The sequence below is a fragment of the Myxocyprinus asiaticus genome, chromosome 11 (genome assembly GCF_019703515.2).
Source record: "Myxocyprinus asiaticus isolate MX2 ecotype Aquarium Trade chromosome 11, UBuf_Myxa_2, whole genome shotgun sequence".
Classification (NCBI taxonomy): Eukaryota; Metazoa; Chordata; class Actinopteri; order Cypriniformes; family Catostomidae; genus Myxocyprinus; species Myxocyprinus asiaticus.
The window spans coordinates 25,122,688-25,142,558 of record NC_059354.1 but is presented as its reverse complement, the minus strand read 5'-3'; the positions used below and the strand labels follow the sequence as shown (position 1 = coordinate 25,142,558).

At 37.5% G+C, this 19,871-nt stretch overlaps 1 protein-coding gene and 1 long non-coding RNA gene across 3 annotated transcripts in view; one reads left to right on the top strand and one right to left on the bottom strand.

Moving 5' to 3' along the window:
- Positions 1-8,301: 8,301 nt before the first annotated feature.
- On the bottom strand, positions 8,302-17,721 carry LOC127448397 (uncharacterized). Its single transcript, XR_007898520.1, has 3 exons — positions 17,582-17,721; positions 16,900-16,995; positions 8,302-11,858 (listed from the first exon to the last, which is right to left on the bottom strand). It is a non-coding gene; the product is annotated as an uncharacterized LOC127448397 (long non-coding RNA).
- A 970-nt stretch (positions 17,722-18,691) lies between these two features.
- The window catches only part of LOC127448387 (tomoregulin-2-like), a 101,810-nt gene continuing 100,630 nt past the window's right edge, over positions 18,692-19,871 (top strand). For both annotated transcript variants that reach the window (XM_051710874.1, XM_051710873.1), the window contains exon 1: positions 18,692-18,885. In XM_051710874.1, the coding sequence (XP_051566834.1) occupies positions 18,702-18,885 (184 nt within the window). In that variant the 5' untranslated portion in view covers positions 18,692-18,701. The remainder of the gene's footprint in view (positions 18,886-19,871) is intronic.

The window sequence follows — 19,871 nt, the reverse complement described above, 5'->3', positions numbered from 1 at the left end:
GCACGCGCAGATCGCACACCGATGTTCCAATAAAAAAAAAAAAACTGGATAATATTTATGTATATTTATATATTTTAACTTGAAACGGGTCAAATTTGACCTGAACACAATAGGAGGGTTAATGCTGCGTACGTTGCTCTCTCTCATCTCCGGTGGTCTGGGTTGCCCTTTTATCCCTCTCCAGTCTCACTGCAAACACAAAACAGCTGTTAGAAGTGATTTCCCACAGGTGTCAATCCTTACCGTTCTATCTCTCCCGGCCTCGCTCTCTGCAAACGTCGCTCGGCCACGCCCCCCCATCACCACACTTGGGAACATGGAACCCTGGGAACATAGATACACTCCCATCTTAGCTACATGAGGGTGTCAACCTGAAGTTAAAATTGATATTTAATCATCTTTGAAATTGTGATGATATTATATTTCTGTAAAAATTTAACAAAAATAACATGATGGAATGTTTTAGAGTGAGAAAAAAACAGCTGATACCAGAAAACATCACAGAATTCATTAATCCATTACTTAATCTCTTTTAATTTAAGTGCTGCTGTTTTCCCTCCAAAATAATGTCACTTTCTGGGGGAGGATGTCATAAAGAAACTGCTGCCGGTTGCAAGAAAACCATTAGTGAAAATAACACAATTATAACTATATAAGGGTTTTTGTTAGTTCAATGAATATTACTGAAAAAGAAGAATAGAAAAGTGATATGGATGACATAGGAAAAACCTATAAATTGATTACCTATTAAAACAATATTCCCAAGAAAACTTATTTTGTTTTAAAGGAAAAAATGAAGAAACACTTGGAATATTTTATATAAATGTTTTATATTCCAATTTTTAATATTTATTTTTCATATTAGAAGTTAGTGCATAGCACCCAGAGACATGCAACTTTCACTCCAATCAAAGTAAAATAAAATTCACCCCTATGTTTACTTAATTGTAATATTGTGATAAAATAAAAATAACTAGTAATTTCCATCTTCAATATTTGATCCAATATCTTTGCACTACATTTTCATGCCCCAATCATATATGTGATGAGTCAGAATGAACTACACAGCATTGAAAGTCATTATAAAGTTTCCCTGTTAATGAATGATGATTAATTATTGAACTCATAGGATCTTGACCTCTAACATAAGGCACCCATTAGATGTCTTCATGGGGTTTTTTGTTTTCTTCTTAAATGAATTACAGATCTCATGTTGTCTGCCATTAAGTTCTTACCAGTTGTCGCCACATGGTAGTTCTTTTATCTCTGTCATCCTGCCTCAATGTGCACTGGATTTACTCTGACAAAGTTTCCTTTAGTTTTTTAGATTTAATTTATTACCATGATCACAGAAGGTCATCAGCAATATATTGTTTTACAAAGGGGCTTTGTAAATTAGTCCTCACGCTCATTAGTAAAAACAGGAATGCTCACAGAAAAGTCATCTCTATTTCAAAAAGAAATACACTTCATTGGGATGAACTCCTTTGACTGTTTAGTAGGAAAAAGGACATCAAATTAGGGTTGACTATGTGCCAAGACATCTGAACTCGCAATGTATTGAAGGTTTTTATAGGAGATAAATATAAACATGAGTCACTGTTTGACTGTGTGCATGTATATTCATATTTTATGCAATTACTTTGTTGATGTGATACTCTATTTCATATGTATTAAACAAATTTGCAAACTGATAGGTGAGTAAGTGATATAAGGCCTGTGCAAGGGATGTACAATAACTTTTTTTTTTTTTTTACCCGATACCAAGTAAAGCCAATATTGCTGATATCGATACACTAATGCAAAATATTTGTGATTTCTGGGAATAAAATGGGTAATTAAAGCCATTTAACATTACAAAGCCATTACTGACAATAAATAGGCCTAAATTACTAATTATATGAGGCACTGGCTGGTGCCGGAACCAGTTTTGAAGTGGGGGGCCGCAAACTGAGGTGGTTGTGACGTCATCACAGCAACATTCCGCAGTCAATATGGGCAGTTTATACCAGACCAGCTTCCAAGACTGTAAAAATCACGGTGACTGACTAGTTATTTATCTACATAAATATTAGCCAAAACTGTCTCCATACACAGTTCGAATGTGGACGTAATCTAACTAATGAGATTCAAATCTGCTTCCACACCACCGGCACAGAAAGAGACTGGCTATACACTTGTCATTATATTCACAATTCACACATACCTTTGAGGCACCTGTCTTCGGTTTCGGGTACTTCTGGAACACTGTATTGGTTCAAGTGCAGGTTCTTGGTTATAGGATCCTCCTTTTTATGTGTCTTTTAAATCGTTTGACAGTATTGTTTATGTCTGCATTCAACAACGTTGCACAAGCAGAATATGCCCTGTGTTTTATACCATTTAAAAAGCAGCATATTATATTCAATATGAAGATGTAAGGGTTAAAGTTATTTCCTCATCGCCAATAATAGGATACAAAGCAATTCATGGTCCGGGGCTTTTGTAGATCAGTGGTTAGTTAGATGGACCGATCAGACGTCTGCATTTTTTCACTTTTCTTAGTGCAAAGGACAAAATTGCATGTTTACCTATTTAAATGAATGGCAGGTGCTAAAACTACATAAAATTATAGTCCATACCAGGGATATACTGTAATGTCTGTTGTTGTTTATGCTTGGGGACTTTCTATTAGCCATTGTCTTTGCATAATAATAATGTACATCTTTGTAGGTCTTGGGGACTGTTTGGGGTTGTTATTTATTAACATTTAAAAGTAATTGGGGGTTATAGTTACATTTCAAGCTCTGTTTGATGTTAATTACTGTATGTTGTTTTCTGTTATGACATGGATTTATTTTTTTAGTTACCCCTGGTGAGATTAGTGTTCCTTTGAGTTATATCTGATCCTGTTTGTTTAATCTGAAGTGGCACCTGTTGATTATCACTGGTTATTATTTGTGTGATCATTATCTACTCAATTTCCACTTTAATGCATGCATCAGCAGTGTGTGTATTTTTATGTCAGCTGAAGTTCAGTTGAGGGTTGGGCTAAAGTGGGGGGGACTGTATTTAGCATGGTTTTTATTTAGTGGAGTGGAAGAACTCCACGTGAGGTTTTTATTAGTCTCTGTTACGATAACCTCTGGCAAGCACCGCTTTCTCAACTTGAACAAGTGCTCTGACTGAGTGGTGTCTGTGATGGCTGTGTTCATATGAGTGAGAAATAGTAATAGTCGCTCAATGGATGTTTTTTTTGTTTTTGGCACTATTTGGAGTAAATTCTGACTGTTGTGTGTGAAAATCCCAAGAATACGTTTTTTTTTTTTTTTTTTTTTTTTTTTAATGTAAAAATCAATAACTTATCAATATTTCAAGACTGATCTGCTCATCCCTAGCCTGTGCAAATGTGTTAGTGTACAAAGCGAATTTACATTAGATTAACTCCTTAAAAACCATCGTTACATGCATATACACTTCTATGTGGTGCAACAGGTGAGAAATTATGACTACTACATACCGCGATCTGTGCCATGATAGCACCCAAACTCTTTCCATGACCTCTCTGTACTTGGACAGCATTCGCCTGCCGCCTCAACATCACCTGCTGTTTCGCAGAGGAGTGCTAATTAAATTTGGAATCCAGTTACTGCAGTGGTAATGTAATTTCCAAATGGGGAAACTCTTAATCTGTTCATTGAGGTGTTTAATTACTAGTGAATGTGTGAGTTAGTGATAGACTGCATCAATGCATTTCAAGACGGGTGTTGTCGAGATACATTAAGAAACGTGCCTACATAGGTTTGCGTCCAACATTCGACTAAATCCACACAAAGAGCTTTAGTGGACCTTTTTCACGGCGGAGGGATTGGTATTTGACGCAAGGCTAATTTGAAAAAATCAGGACATGAAGGAGCTTGGCAATAAAAAGGATAAAAGAAGGTGTTACTCACTGGAGACCCTGGAGTTTGGTGATCACCTGGGATGAAAGATTTAAAGGTCCATATCTGAGTGGGCTCCTTTTTTTTTTTCTTTTTTTTTTTAATGAAAATTCTGTCATTACTTCCTCGCCCTACTATCGCTCCAAACCCGTATGACTTTCTTTGTGGACCAATATCCTCAAATGGCCTTTTGCCATATAATTAATGTGAATAGTGGCTCCATGCTGTCAAGCCCCCCAAATTATGAGTCTTCTAAGCCATGCAGTCACTTTGTATGGAATGAACAGACCAAAATTTAAGTCATTATTAACTCTCAAATCAAATCATTGATCAACTCCCAACGACAGCACCCAAATGAGGACTATGGCGTAGTTTGGATGTCAATAGAAGAGCCTAGATTTTTTTCACATTATACATTTTGTGTTTCACCAAAAAAAGAAAGTTATATGGCTTTGAAGAAACATAAGGGTGAGTAAATAATTACAAAAAATGTTGGGTGAACTAGATGAAAGATAAAAAATTGCATCGCTAAAATTAACCTCATTGAAATCCTTTTTCTTTTACAGCATGAATAGTTTTATTGCTCTGTTGGATATTGTGAAGAAGCAATAAACTGCTATTAAACAGCCCCGTTAAAAGCTGTTTAGCAGTCCTCATATTGTCACGTTGATCGTGGTTGGCAGTTGATGGTTCTTAAGAAATGCTTGCTGTTTATTGCACAATCCACAACATCTATTTGAAGTTTGACATTTTAACTGCTGCTTTTACACCAGACCCTTAATAATAGAGCCACGGTGCAGTCAAAGGCCTTTTCTTTTGTTCAAATGAACCTTTTTACTGTAAATGCTCCATGATTACTCTGAGAAATGTTCTGGCTCAGAAAGACACTACTTAGTCCAGGTTGACTAGTACACAGTGAAGCTGAAACACTTTTTCTGAGAGTGTTCACTAAATGCCTTATATTTTTTATCAAGTGGGATGATCTAGGAGCAAAAAAGATTAGCTGGAAAGTTCAAGATTTTGAAACTCAAATTCAAATGATTCAGTCAGAGGTACAGTGATGCAGTTTGCTTAATGTATCTGGGAACATTTTCAGCTTGATATTAAAAGGAACTATTAAAAGAAAATGCTAATTATAAAACTGCTCTTATATAAGAATAGGGTTACATTACAACTGGATATTACAGTGGTGTAAAGTTTAACTATTTTTTTTACTTTCCATACTGACATAATAATAATAAAAAAATCTAATATATCATTGTTGTTGTTTGTGTGTGTGTGTGTGTGTGTGTGTGTGTGTGTGTGTGTGTTGTTTGTTTTTTTGTTGTTTTTTTTTTGCAGTTCTTTGTGGTGCTGCTAATGGTGCAGAAATAACAGACTTCACTTTTGAACCGATTTATTTCAAACTCAAGTATCTATGAAACTAAGCAGTTTCATTACTGACAGACAGACATACAGTATCGACAGACAGACAAAAGCACTGTCCTCTGTTTTTGTATATTATGAAGTTTACATACTACTGCCAAGACAGTCGTGTTTTTGGTACAGCTAAAATTTAGTTCACACTGCTCTTTCAGTTCTTTCAATATCCACAGGAGGCAGGATGGAGTGGTGAAAGATATGTGGAGCAAACCCATGTGGCTGTGTGGTTGACGGTTTAAGCCTGTGGAACACAAAGGTTCGGCAGATAAGGCTGTCGTGTGTCCCTACAGTGAATCAATATTTTTTCATCATTGTAGCTTAGCCAGAAAAAGGAGGAGGAGTTGGATTTCACAGCCAGAGAGTATGATATTTCTTCAGGCAGCTTGCTCAGCCTTACAAAGCACTATGTCACTCAGATTTCCAAGTGAACTCTTTTGCTGTGGTGGTTTTTCCCCACTGTGGAACGCTTACTGTAAGTTACACTCAGTGTATAGCTAAATAAAGTGTAGTTTACAATGAGTACACCAGCAGAGTAAGCTGAGGTCTTTTTAGCAAGAGCAAATTTACATGTTTGAAAATGTATAAGTAACATTTATAAAATTACAAAAAAATAGTTCTGAGACCTTGAAATCAAAATCTTAAGTGCTTGAACATGTTAGAAGTTTTTCAGCCTCTCCCTTCTCTGGGAGAGAACTTGCACCTTTTACTTGCATAACGCAAAACTTCTTAATATCTGTCAGATTAATCTCTCATTATCACACTGAATTCATCTTGTCGTCACAATAATAAAGGTATTCAGAGACCTTTATTTTATTAAGTATTCTTAAAGCTGCACTACGTAACTTTGTGCTGTCTAGCGACATCTGTGGTTGAAACTTAAAATTGCAACCAATTTACAGAAGAATACGTTACGTCAGTCGTGTTCTGGCACTGCTCTTCTGGTGGATGAATATCCCAATTTGAGCTTAACTGGACATCGCCTGTGTGTGATCATGACTGGAGCCGGAGTCATAACGTGCTATTTTCATGCTGATATTATGTTATACGATTAAACATTTGAAACTTGCTTTGATGAAGATAAACAACACTCTTATTTACATATTTGATTGAATTTTTGCACTTAATCGCTTTTCTGACACTACACTCAAAGCACTTTTAAATAGAGAACAAGGGACTCTACTCAGCCACCACCAGCTGATCTTAATATGATTGTTCATGTGTTTCATCTACTATTAATGTTTGAACTGTACTACAATTTTCAATTTAAGAGGTTAAACTCATGATATGGCTGATACGAGTTCAATAGAAGACTTTATTATTTTTATACTATATTGTCCAGCCTCAGTTACTACAATAGCATGTCTATGCAATGCACACAATAAACAATAAACTAAAAACATAAAATGAGGATTCAGTAATGATGGGGATAAAATATACGTTATTAAACATAAAAATAATAAGCTTAAATATGCAATATAACAATTACAAGGAGTACATTTCAGAAGTCATACATTTTAAACATGTCACAGCAACTTCACCGGACAACGTAGATACATTGTGATCGGTTTACACACGAGAAATGTTTGATTCATAAAAGCATGACAAGCAATATAAGCTTCAACAACCCTACCAAAAAACATATCCAAGCAGAGCAGGTAAACAACTTCGCCAAATGGATAACAGATATACATCCATCTAGACTGCAGCGATGCTGTCCTGAACTGTGTGAGTGTTACTGAACTGAGTTTGACAGCGTAGTTAGTTTCTACAGCCAGAACATGAGACTGCCGGTACTTCTTTCCTGTGTGCATGGACATGTCGTAATGACGCAAGGATGAAAGTCATAAACCAGCGATTTTGCGCCAAATCCGGCCTGACAGCTCAAAATACAAATCATTTTAATAGGCTTACCGTAGTGAATTGGGGTAAGGTAAGGACATTGTTTTGAACATTGATTGTATATGTACTCAATCAATAATGACAATTTTTAATTTTTAACCAAAAAAATCTTACGTAGTGCAGCTTTAAGCATACATGAACAGTATACTATAGTATAATACAGTAGTTGGGATCATAATCTGAACATGTGAGACTGTTGGGGTTCAGTGAAATGGTTCACTAACTGGACATCTCTGTAATGAATTCCACACTTCTCTGTCTGCAAGCTGATTCTGACAGCTGGAGTGGATTTTTAAAATACCTATATTTGTGGTTAGATCTTATGTTTATTTCAAAGTTAGGTTCAGGGAGAATGTGAAGATCAAAATTATGGCTAGAAACACAGCTAATATTAGTTTAAACTAATATGAAAAAGTCATTTTTAATTCAGTTCTTTACATTTCTTGTGTATAATGTTTTCTTCGTGGTCTCACTTTGACTGATCCTCATAAAATCAAATAAAGGTCCACATACATAAATGAGAGTGCACTTTCACTATGGGAGACTGTCTGTTCTTCAACCTTTGTTTTTATACTAGTCTCCACTACTTGATAAAATGTGTTTGTTATCCAGGCCAGTAAGAAGCTAAGAAATAGTGGCTTTCATCCAAGAATCTTTTTAAAGCTATTGTGGTGCAACACTGACCATTAATTTTCAGGTTCAAAATCTGAGTCAACTTTGAAAAACACACACACACACACACACACACACACACACACACACACACACACACACACACACACAACAAAAACTCTTACAGGTAAATGCCGCAATGATGTCACTTTCATCAAATTATTTCAAAATAGTAGCCAAATATAATTTGCTAATATGCTTCAGTTAAGGACAGCTGTATTTAAAGTTACAGTTGTGCACAAATCACCATAATGGCTGGAAATGGAACCATATGTAACACATAATTATTTATCATCATATTTTACGAGCCACATGTGGTCATGAAGTCAGAGCCTGGTAAGGGACTCTCTGGTCAATAGCTTACAAGCAAACAGTAGATGCTGTGCGGCTTTATTGAGGTATGATCTCTTGTTATTGTTTACATATTTGCAGTCCACAAGTAGGAATCATTCAGAAAACAGCTTGCTGTAATAATCTCTCATCATGAGTTTTATTCATGCACAATAATAAAAAAATAAAAAAATAAAATAAAAACTGCAGTGGATAGTGCTTTTGTTTGCATCCTTTTTGGAACTTGACAGTCACATGTCACTGTCAATGTTCATTGTATGCAAAAGAGCAGCATTTTGCTATATATAGCCTTTTGTTTTCCACAGGGCAAAGAAGAAAAAATCAGACAGCTTACATTTTGCTAATTTGTTTATACTTATTATGCATGCAGCATATTTTAAAGGGATAGTTAACCTAAAAATAAAAATTATCTCATCATTTACTCACCCTCATGTCATTCCAAACCTGTATGATTTACTTTCTTTTGTGGAACATGAAAGGAAATGTTAGGCAAAAAGTTAGGGACTGACAGGCTCAGTCACCATTCATTTTCATTGTATGGAAAAAAAAAAAAACGCAATGAAAGTGAGTGGTGACTGAGGCTAACATTCTGCCTAAACATCTCCTTTTGTGTACAATGGATTTTCATTTTTTAAGGAACTATCCCTTTAATCTTAAGCAATCATTGGTTTGCTGGCCCAGCAAAGTTGTAAATAACGCTTTTAATTATGCTGATCTTGATCCAATCTCTGCCATTATTTTCCTCAATACTGGAAGGGCTGTCTTTCTGCTTGTATTTCACTTCATCATCTCCCACCCTGTTTGAAACAAGTCTCTCTGTCTCTCTTTGCCACAGCAGGCCTGCAGGGACCCTGCGGCCGAGAGCTGGAAGTCGCAGCCAGCCAGAGGTGCTGTTATTTTTTTACTGCTGTCAAACTGGCAGTAACCCACGCCGATAGCTGTCTGCCATGACTCAAGACCAAGTTATGGTGTGAGAGGGCCACAATTAAAGAGCTCATGAGATTGGTCACATTCAAGCTCATGTTGAGATAATGTGATGGTTCAGAGATGAGGTGTGAGGAGATGTGAAGTAACTGGATGGAAAAGTCAATAGTTGATTATTTAATTTGGTAATGTTGCAATTTTACTTGGAGTGAAATTAAATATGATGTCAAATATTTCCTGATTCAGTATGATGTCAGAAAGCATACTGGATGACACACTGATACTGACATTTGAGGGTTCCTTTTCATGAGGAGACTGACAAGTCAACTGTAGAGTATGTTCTGGATGCCAACTTGCTCTTAAACAATTTGGTTACACTTTATTGTACAGTGTTCAAGTTACAGTGTATTTAAATAAGCAATAACTAATACTATTAGACATCATACTTAATGTGTTGTTGAGCTGTTTGTACTTACAAATTGTTATTGTTAATACTAATAATAGTAACGTACTATGAGTAACAGATACTGTAAAATAAAGGGCCAGCTGTTCTTTATTAAATGAATAGCAATCTCTCTGATGTTTGTGGTAACTCCACACATTACAAAAATTAATTAACTAAACAGCTGAGTTAATTTGCATATCTATTTTGTGGTGTTACCCCATTATGTACAGTATATGTATATTATCAATAACTGACTAAAGGACAAATGACCAAATATGAGACAATTACAACATCCATTCAGAAATCTTCTTAAAAGGAGTAAATACATTCACATGCTGCTTGATTTGCACTGCCATGTCTATGTTTGCACCCCAAGGCTCAATTAATTGCCTAATTGCATTAGTTACCTCATTAATATGAGCTATCAAACATTTATTCAACTCAACAACCTTGGGAAAACTTTGTCCTGGAGAAAAGTTAAATTTGCCTGATTGAGCGGTTCAAAAGTAGAGGTAAATCAGTGAATTAATACATTTTCCCAACAGGCCATGTAATTTTCTTAGCATTTGCCTAAGAAGGAGGATATTGAGTAATTTTGTCATTGTTGAAAAATAGACAGCTGTACTGAAAGATGTGTGTGATATCTAGCAAGAGTGTACAAAAACATCTGGTTGTCTCTGTATTTTGAGGGAATGTGATAAAAATACAAAAATCTGTTCAGCTAGTAAGCAGGATTTTAATTATGAAAACAAATCAGTTAATTAATAAATATCTTCAAATGTCTGTATTATTCTCTTTGAGTTAGCATGGATTGTGGATTACATGCCTGTGGTAGAATTATGTAATAAATTATTTACAATTTCCTTTTACTTAGCTATTGTTGTACTTTTAATGGGAAATCTATAATAATACCAAACTGAAGACATCATGGGTGTCAATCCATTAATTTGAGGATTTAAGCTTTTTTTAAGTCATCTCAGGACTATTCATAAATTCTTTAAGGGATAATTCACACAAAAATGAAAATTCTCTCATCATTAACTCACCCTCATGTAATCCCAAATCTGTATGACTTTCTTTCTTCTGCAAAACACAAACGAACAATGAAATTGAATGGTGGCCAGAACTTTGAAGCTCCAAAAAAGAAAAAAAGGCAGCATAAAAGGAATGCATATGACTCCAGTGGTTTTATCCATGTCTTCTGAAGTAATATGATAGTTGTGGGTGAGAAAGATATCAATATTTAAGTCCTTTTTTACTATAAATGTACTCACTGCCCTGTAGGTTGCGATAAACACAAAGAATGTGAATCGCCAAAAACAAAAGAAGAAAGTGAAAGTGGAGATTTATAGTAAAATATGACTTAAATATTGGTCTGTTTTTCACCAACACCTATCATATCGCTTCTGAAGACATGTATTTAACCACTGGAGTATGGACAACTTTTATGATGCCTTTATATGTTTTTTGGACCTTCAAAGTTCTGGCCACCATTCACTTGTATATTTTGGACCAACAGAGCTGAGATATTCTTCTAAAAATTTGTTTGTGTTCTGCCGAAGAAAGAAAGTCATACACATCTGGGGTGGCATGAGGGTATGTAAATGATGAGAGAATTTTCATTTTGGGGTGAACTATCCCTTTAAATAGTACCATGCAAAACAGATCATTATCCATAATTTATTCACATGTTATGTAAAAGAATTCTACCAAGCACATGCAGATAAACAGAACAGCTACTCAGCAGGACTAGCTAAGCACAAATGGAACGTTAGGGAGCGTTTAAAAATGCCTGCATCATTAGAGGCTCCCATGCTGCTTGAAGACTCAAACACCACACGCTCCCTCCAGAGATGTGACCTTCTCACCAGTCCCCAGGCAGCCTCCCTCATTACCCTGCTCACCATAGTCTTCCAGTGTGGATACTGGAGCGAGACTTACATATAATGAAACCATGAGACTTCAGTTGCCATGTCAGCTCTCCCAGTATGTGCCACTGGGGATTTTCCAGTCTAGGTGAGAGATGACATACAGTACTAGATATAAAGTAAATGATTTATAAATGGTGTGGATCTACCACCGTTGCTATAATGCAGGAATAGTAACAGATGTTTTCTTTCAAAGGCGGGCCTGGACAGTGAGCACAAACTTAATGTCTCTTTACCAGCGAGGGGAAAGAATATATGAGGACTTGTGAGGAATGCATCCAGGTTAAGGTACTGAATCTAGAGGGAACAAAGAAAAGCTTCTTAAAACATAATTTATCAAGATATCTTTGACACAATCACTTGTTCATATGCTTAATTAAATCCACATTGTAAAGTATATTTTTCTTTGAAAATGTTGTACTAGGTGTTCATTGATCCTGAACATTTTTGCTGGATCAAATAACTGAAAGCAGCTGAGGGAGACTTGCCAAGACTCCTTTTCAAACCGGTTTTTCTTTCACATGGCCCTGCAGTTAAATCCTGGCATTGTTTGGCTTATACATCTACATCTTTATTCCTATCAATGAAATAATCTTTTGATAAAAATGCAGTCTAGTCATTCCAAACTCCACTTAACCTTTTTTTTAACACTGGCATTGGTTTGCATATCAAAGCTCTTAAAAGTCTGTTTTCTACACCTCTCTTCCTTGTTCCGAACACAGCCTAAAGGACATGAACCTTTCCACACCTTTCACAAAAACAAATGATAAATTTATTTTCCATAGTCTTAATTACAAGGTCAAATCCATCATGTGATACACAATACTGCAGTGAGAAAACTACATAAATCCTATGGCAAGGGTGTGTTGTTTTATCTGTCATGGGTGTCTGTCGGTGATAGCCCAGAGCCAGCTGCTCTCTAGAGAAGCTCTGAACCATGGTAATAATACAGAGCTGGTATGTAGCCAGACTTTGGGATAAATGTGGGAATGATAAGGTGGAAGAGAAATGAACAATTTAGAGTATTGTATATAATGTTTCTTGAGGACACGGCCAGAGGTCCTAATTTAGTCTGCAACAGGTTTCAGACCATTTTCTAAATGTTCTCTTCATGCAAAGTGCTGTACATTTACATGAGAGAATATATTACAGAAGTCTTAAAGGGATAGTTCACCCAAAAATGAAAAGTCTCTTATCATTTACTCACCCTCATGCAATCGCAGATATGCATGACTTTTTTTCTTCTGCAGAACACTAATGAGGATTTTTAGAAGAATATATCAGCACTGTAAGTCCTCACAATGCAAGTGAATGGTGGCCAGAACAACCACCCGGGCCCGAGGGTACCCGATAACCCGACGGATTTCGGACCGGGTTCCAGTCAGTTTTTCAAGTAGGACTTCAGGTTCGAGTCGGATTTGTAATGAATGAAAAAAATAAACAGGCCTATCAAACTTGTTTCACGCATGCGCTAGGGGCCGTTCATACCGAATGTGTTTTTGCATGCGTCTGTTCTGTCTCGCTGTTTCTTCAGCACTTACTTTTTTTTTTTTTTGCCTTTTGGAATGTTAAACAGCCAGTAGCCTGATGGCACCCATTTACTTACATTGTGTGGACAAACAGAGCTGAAATGGGCTTATACATTTTTTTTCTCCCCTTTTTCTCCCCAATTTGGAATGCCCAATTCCCAATACGCTCTAAGGCCTCGTGGTGGCGTAGTGACTCGCCTCAATCTGGGTGGCAGAGGATGAATCTCAGTTGCCTCCGCGTCTGAAACCGCATCTTATCACGTGGCTTGTTGAGCGCATTACCACAGAGACGTAGCGTGTGTGGCCCACGGTATTCTCCATGGCATCCATGCACAACCAAGAGCGAGAACCACACATTATAGTGACCATGAGGAGGTTACCCCATGTGACTCTACCCTCCCTAGCAACCAGGCCAATTTGGTTGCTTAGGAGACCTGGCTGGAGTCACTCAGCACACCCTGGATTCGAAATCGCGACTCCAGGTGTGGTAGTACATAAAATACAGCCTATTGCAACAGTATTTGCTTGGAGAAGAAATGATAAAGATAGTGACCGATGTCGGGTTCGGGTTGGGTTCAGGCTTATAATCTGATGGTATAGTTTGGGCCGGGTAGGGCCACACGGTCTTAGGTACAGGTCAGGTTCGGGTTTTATTTTAAGGCCCGTGCAGACCTCTAGTCCAAATATCACATAAAGGCATCATTAAAGTAATCTATACGACATTGAGTGGTTTAAACAATGTCTTCTGAAGTGATCCAATTGCTTTTGGGTGAGAACAGACCAAACTATAACTCCTTTTTCACTGTACATTTTGCCATGGCAGTCTCTAAGCACGGTCATGATTTCAAGCTCGATTACACTTCTTAGTGCTTGATGCATGTGCAGTGCACTAGATGGCGCTATAGGAAGTGTAATCGAGCTTGAAATCATTATCTCCAATGAGACTGCTGTCAAAATTTAAAGTAAAAACGCAATTACGTTTTGGTCTCACCCAAAACCAATTGGATTGCTTCAGAAGACATTGACTTAACCACTGGAGTCGTATGGATTACTTTTATGATGCCTTTATGTGATATTTGCACATTCAAAGTTCTGGCCACCATTCACTTGCATTGTATGGACCTACAGAGATGAGATATTCTTCTAAAAATCTTCATTTGTGTTCTGCAGAAGAAAGAAAGTCATACACATCTGGGATGGCATGAAGGTGAGTAAATGATGAGAGAATTTTCATTTTTTGTGAACTATCCCTTTAATATATATAACTGTTAACATATATATTAAGACAGTATGTTAATGCAATGTCTTTCTTCTATTCTGTTGAGCGTCTGTAATCAATCAATATAATAAAGCATATTGTATGGAAAATGTATATTTAATCATTCTCCCTCTCTTGCCATTGGAGTGCATTGTATTACAATTATTTTGTGGCCATGACTTAAACAAGTGGACTGAATGATGACTTTTCTGAAACAAACAGAAAATTGTGAGTTTGTGCATCCTTTTTGTTTGCCGATATTAATTTGATAGGTGAGTCATGTCAGTATTTTGCTGTCATTTATTAGTGTCGCTCTCAAACAACCTTCAAAATTAAATTATAAGTATTCCCATTGTACGTAACTGTGATTATAAGTCTTCATAAAGGCCTATAAAGGAATAAAAATCTCTGTATTCTCCAGACTGAAATTGGACAAAGCATCATGGTTTTTTTTTTTTTTTTTTTAGTTCACCGAAAAATGTCAATTTTGTCATCATTTACTCTAAATAAAAAATATTTGAACAATGTCTATGCAGCTATTTATCAGTGATTAGGGGCGATCAAGCTTCAAAAAGTACAACAAAGCGCCATTAAATTAATCAATATGACTCATGATCTACCAGTGGTGGGACATGCATTAAAAGTCTAGGCCTTCAGTGTGATTCATGCCATTAAGAAAACACAGTTTCACAATGAATAAGACACCCTACCATCATACATTATGTCGCAGCTAACTAGTAATACTAATTGACATTTTAAAAACATGTCCACACACGAAAGCCAGAACTTGAAACGACACTTAATGCTCAAGCAAGCCTGTATTGTGAAATGAACGTCTCCTGAACAAACATTCAAAAATAATAATTTTTCATATGAATCTACCAAGGAGGTCTATAATACCTGGAAAAATCGATCTAATAATATTTGCGATTTAAATGTTGCTTGCAATAAATTTCGTTTTGTCAGGGTACACGGTTATGCTGCGATCTATTCAAGTTGGATGTGGGATATTCCTACTTGATATCTCCGACCATAAATGCATTCCATTCCCCGATATTCGGAACTGTAACGCTCCCGTTAGCTTAGCAGAGGTTTGACTCTCATTAGAGATGTCTCCTAGCAACCCAACTGATAAACAATGCTGCAGCGCTAGCATTTGTGCTTCAGGTGTACGATTATCAAAAGAGATTATAATGTTTTATACACCTGTTTCTGCAGGTGTTTGTTAAACAAGCTTTAATATCATGTAATGTGGAAACTAACTCATTTATCGCTATTACATAATAAAGTGAATGTTTATCACTTACTTTGTATATCTCCCTGAGTGTCGACATGTTTCTGTGACATCAAGCCCCTGCATCTCGGCAAAATTGGAGTTGAGAATTTCTGCACGAGCCTAAAAGTTGTAATTCTGACTTAAAGATGCATTCCATTGCATTTTTCCTAGTAGGAAGTTGTAAAACCGGACTTTCCAAGTTGAATGGAACGCAGCACTACTTTTCAAAACTTGATCCGACACTGAATGCTCAAGCAGCCTAAAACTCCTGATGTTGCTATAACAATGCAAAAAGCTCTTACTAATTTACTTGAAGTGAAAATTAGTCCTCCTTTCCTGTTTAATAAATTAAGCAATCACACCGTCATGCAGAACATCTCAGGTTTGTAAATCCATAAGGATCTCTTTCTCAATGGCGGTAGCGGCAGTAATGACAATCGACTCATCAGCAAGATCTCACGCTCTTCGCTTTCAAATTACGTCATTTAAAGTGTGATTGCATCACTCAAGGCCAGCTAGAAGGCCTCGACCAGGACATATCCTAAAGATCACACCCACCAAGAACAAATAAATCAATCTGATTGGCTGATGAATCTGACAATCTGACTTTAGATGCCCATTCATCTGCACTGTTGAGGGATTCTGTGGAAATTCTGAAGGCCTAATGGGTTGGAGCTCAGACTCATGTGCTGCTTGGGCTAAGGAGCATGGCTTTGGGCATGTGATTTGTGAAACAGTTGTCACGCTTCGCTTGTAAGCATCAAGGAATAAATTCTGACTGGATAAACTTTTCGTTTTTCTCTATTTGTTTGTAGATTAATTAAGAGTGGAAAGCGATTAAAAATACATAGGCAAAAAGGTGATTGAGAATGAAAGGATGAAAAATAGTTATTTATTTGGCATGTTACGCCAGCAGAGAAGGCTTTGCTGGCCCTGAGAATTCGCCACTGTGATCTACATTCCAAGTCTTCTGAAGCCATAAAATAGTTTTAGTTGATGAACAGACTAAAATTCATAATTTATTGAAGACTTAAATTGCGGTCTGTTCCTCAAAAAAAGCTACCGTATGATTTCAGAAGACTTGGAATATAGCACACAGCCCCTGGTCACTACTTTCTTTGTATGGAAAAGAGCTGCATTTCTCAAAAGGATTTCTCCTTTTGTGTTCCATGGAGGAAAGTCATACAGGTTTGGAACAACGTGGGTGTGAGTAAATTATTATAGAATTTTAATTTTTTGTATAAAAAAACTTTTATGCAGTCAGCTCAAGCTTACATTCTGGGTTGATGCTTCCGGGGGAGTTGCCCTTTAGCGTTTGGAGCAGGGTATGCAGTTAAAACATGCACCCAAGCATGTTCTTAGTCTTCATATCTTCATATGTGGAACAAAGGTACAGTGTCCAAAAAAATTTATGAATAAATGCTTAATTTATTGCATTAGATTAAACAAAATATTGAACTGAGTGATATCTGCATATTAAATCAATTAAGCCATGCCTTTTTCATAACTTCACCCTCTGAGTCATTTTGCAATTACTGTAACATTAAACCAACTGGTCCCAAGGTCATTTTAGTGCTATTCAGAAGTGCCCAAAACACAGATATGTTAATCTATAAGTTTGATGATCAGAAAGTGCCCGAATAGGCCTATAGCCTATTGTTTTATACACAACCTTACATAGTTGCAAAGCACTGTGCTAGTGTTATCTTTGGAATGCATGTCACTTGATTTGATATTATGTTGTCTATTCCAATTGCATTCATACATTAAATGGGGCTTAAGTTTTCAAATACTTTTCAGGCCCCTGCCAAATGTGAGAAATATATGAAAAAATGCATGCACATTGGCAACGTCTGAATGCAAATACAATATTGCCTAAATAGACATTCTCATTTTTATGTGCTCACAACTATTGATAAAAAAAAAAGTATGTGGAGAAAACATATAGAAAACCTACTTTATAATACATGTCCACTTCTTTAACATGTAACCAGGCAGTTGCGGTGTTTGCGGTCATAAGTGAGTTGTTTTATTATCGTCACAAGCGTAGTGGTACACTTTGCGAAAGTGGCTTTTCTAAAAACGAAATGTTAGTCGTTAAAATGACATCTCTGTTGGTCGCGACCCGCATCCATTAAAGTGTCTCTCTCTGTCTGCATGTTTGTTTCCCCCGCCGTTGGCATCCGTGACCGTCCTCACATTCACAGCGGACTGTTCTGCCTTGTCCCCGTCCCTCGGTTCTCTCATCTTATGCAGTCTTTTGTTAAGGGCATGGGGATCATTTCACAACACAGCAATTACCATTTTCGCATCGATTTCTACTGCCATCGCGCTCGGAACAGCAGTGCTCAATTACTGGGAAGACTTTCTCGGCATGGCTCTTCGCCCACGCGTTTGCAAACCCCAAGTCCTGTGATAGAAGAATACATGGAACACTATTCTCTATTGGCCGTCGATATGCTGGAGCTGGACCATCGCCTCCTGCATCTTTCTCCACCAATGAGAGCCACAATACCGTCCCACCCCTCCCGATTCCATGAGACCATGTGATCCGGAGCGGTCTGGAAACCTGCAGCTCGCCTTCAGTGCGTTATTGTAGTAAACAGGTACAGAGAAATGGCACTCCGCAAGACTCTGGCAAACTCACGGCTCTTCCCGAGCGCACTGAGTGAGGACTGGATGTAATAACTTCGGCGTGTCACTCGAATGGGATATATGCTTCTTGCCTCATTTCTGTTTCCCAAAACCACCTCTTTCGTCTTCTTTAGTTTGCTTTTTATTCTTCCCTTGGCTGTTGAACATCTCGCTCACCGATCACCCGGTGTACTTCCCTTTCGATACCATCTCCTCCCCTGGCATCGCCTTCTCCACCTCAGCACTCAGACCTCTCTCATTCCGCATCTGCACCCTCTCGCTTCGGGCGGATCCTCCGGTCATCCAGAAACGTCTGCTTCATGGGGCACACTCCTTCAGTCGAAAAATGTCCCTCTCTCGGCTTCTAGGCGCACCCACGAAGTTGATAACATTAGGACCAGGGCTGTCGTTGCGCGTCTGTGAACTGTGTCGGGGGAACTGAGATGGGTGTCTCGGTGGCGGCGGCCCTACGCGAGCCCCCAAGTCCGCACCAGTGGAGCAGGATAGTGGGACACTGGGTATGGATTGCTGTCTTGTCATTTCTCGCCACTTTCCCGGTACAACAACTTGGTGCTTTCCCGTCTTCTCTCAGCGACTGTCAGACTCCAACTGGATGGAATTGCTCGGGTAAGATGGTTAAGTATTCCGGCCGCTGCTCCGGTCCGTTACTTGCTTGAGGTTTTTGGGGAATGCACTCTGACGTTTATTTGGCAACAAAAGACGGCTGTTTATTTTATAAATGGCATAACAAAGTTATAGGGTTAACTAGATTTATTTTTGTATTTTTAATTATTATTATTATTATTATTATTATTATTATGTGGTGCAAAGCTTTTGCGATTCACTGCTTAAAAGATGTTGAAGACCTGTTTTAGTTAGACTGTTGATGGCCCAGGCGAGCTCGTCAGTATTATGTTTACACCTGGGGCACCTAAAGATAAGCCATTATGAGCCATTACAGAAAGTCGCGCAAGATGTAGACTAAATAATGGAGAAACATAAATAGCATTTCTCTTAAGAAATTATAGTGCCATAATCGATCTCTAAAGTTGTTTCATTATTTTACGCGATAAAGTCTTAAAACATTTTTGTGATCCGTTTTAGACTTTTTTTCTAGCATTCTCAAGGCGTAAATGACTTATTTTCGTTCACACGGATGAAACAGTGTTTACCAACAGTCGATGATCCCACGTCTCCCTTTCATTAATTGACTTGTTTTTCAAGTTCAGTGCGTTCAAAGGAAAAACGGATGATTTGTGGCCTACGTTAACACAACCTTTCACACCAAACGACCTTAAGAAGCAGCAAACCAGATGAATATGAACAGTACAAAAAAGTAATGCGATAATGTTGTGGTCATTCTGTCAAATCACCTGTGAAGTTTCTGTAGAGATTAACTGCTGCTCGGAGACTACCGTTAAACCCATTTATTCTCATTATTGGAAGCGTCTACTCTGAATGAATGATCCAAAAACTCGTTTTTATATATTTCTCTTTCTTCTTTTTTTTTCTTTTCTTTTTTTTCTTTCAAGTAAGGGGAAATCGAAGACAACAACCACGCATCCATTCACCATCTCATAATAAACATTGTTTTAATTCTTAGAGTATCAATA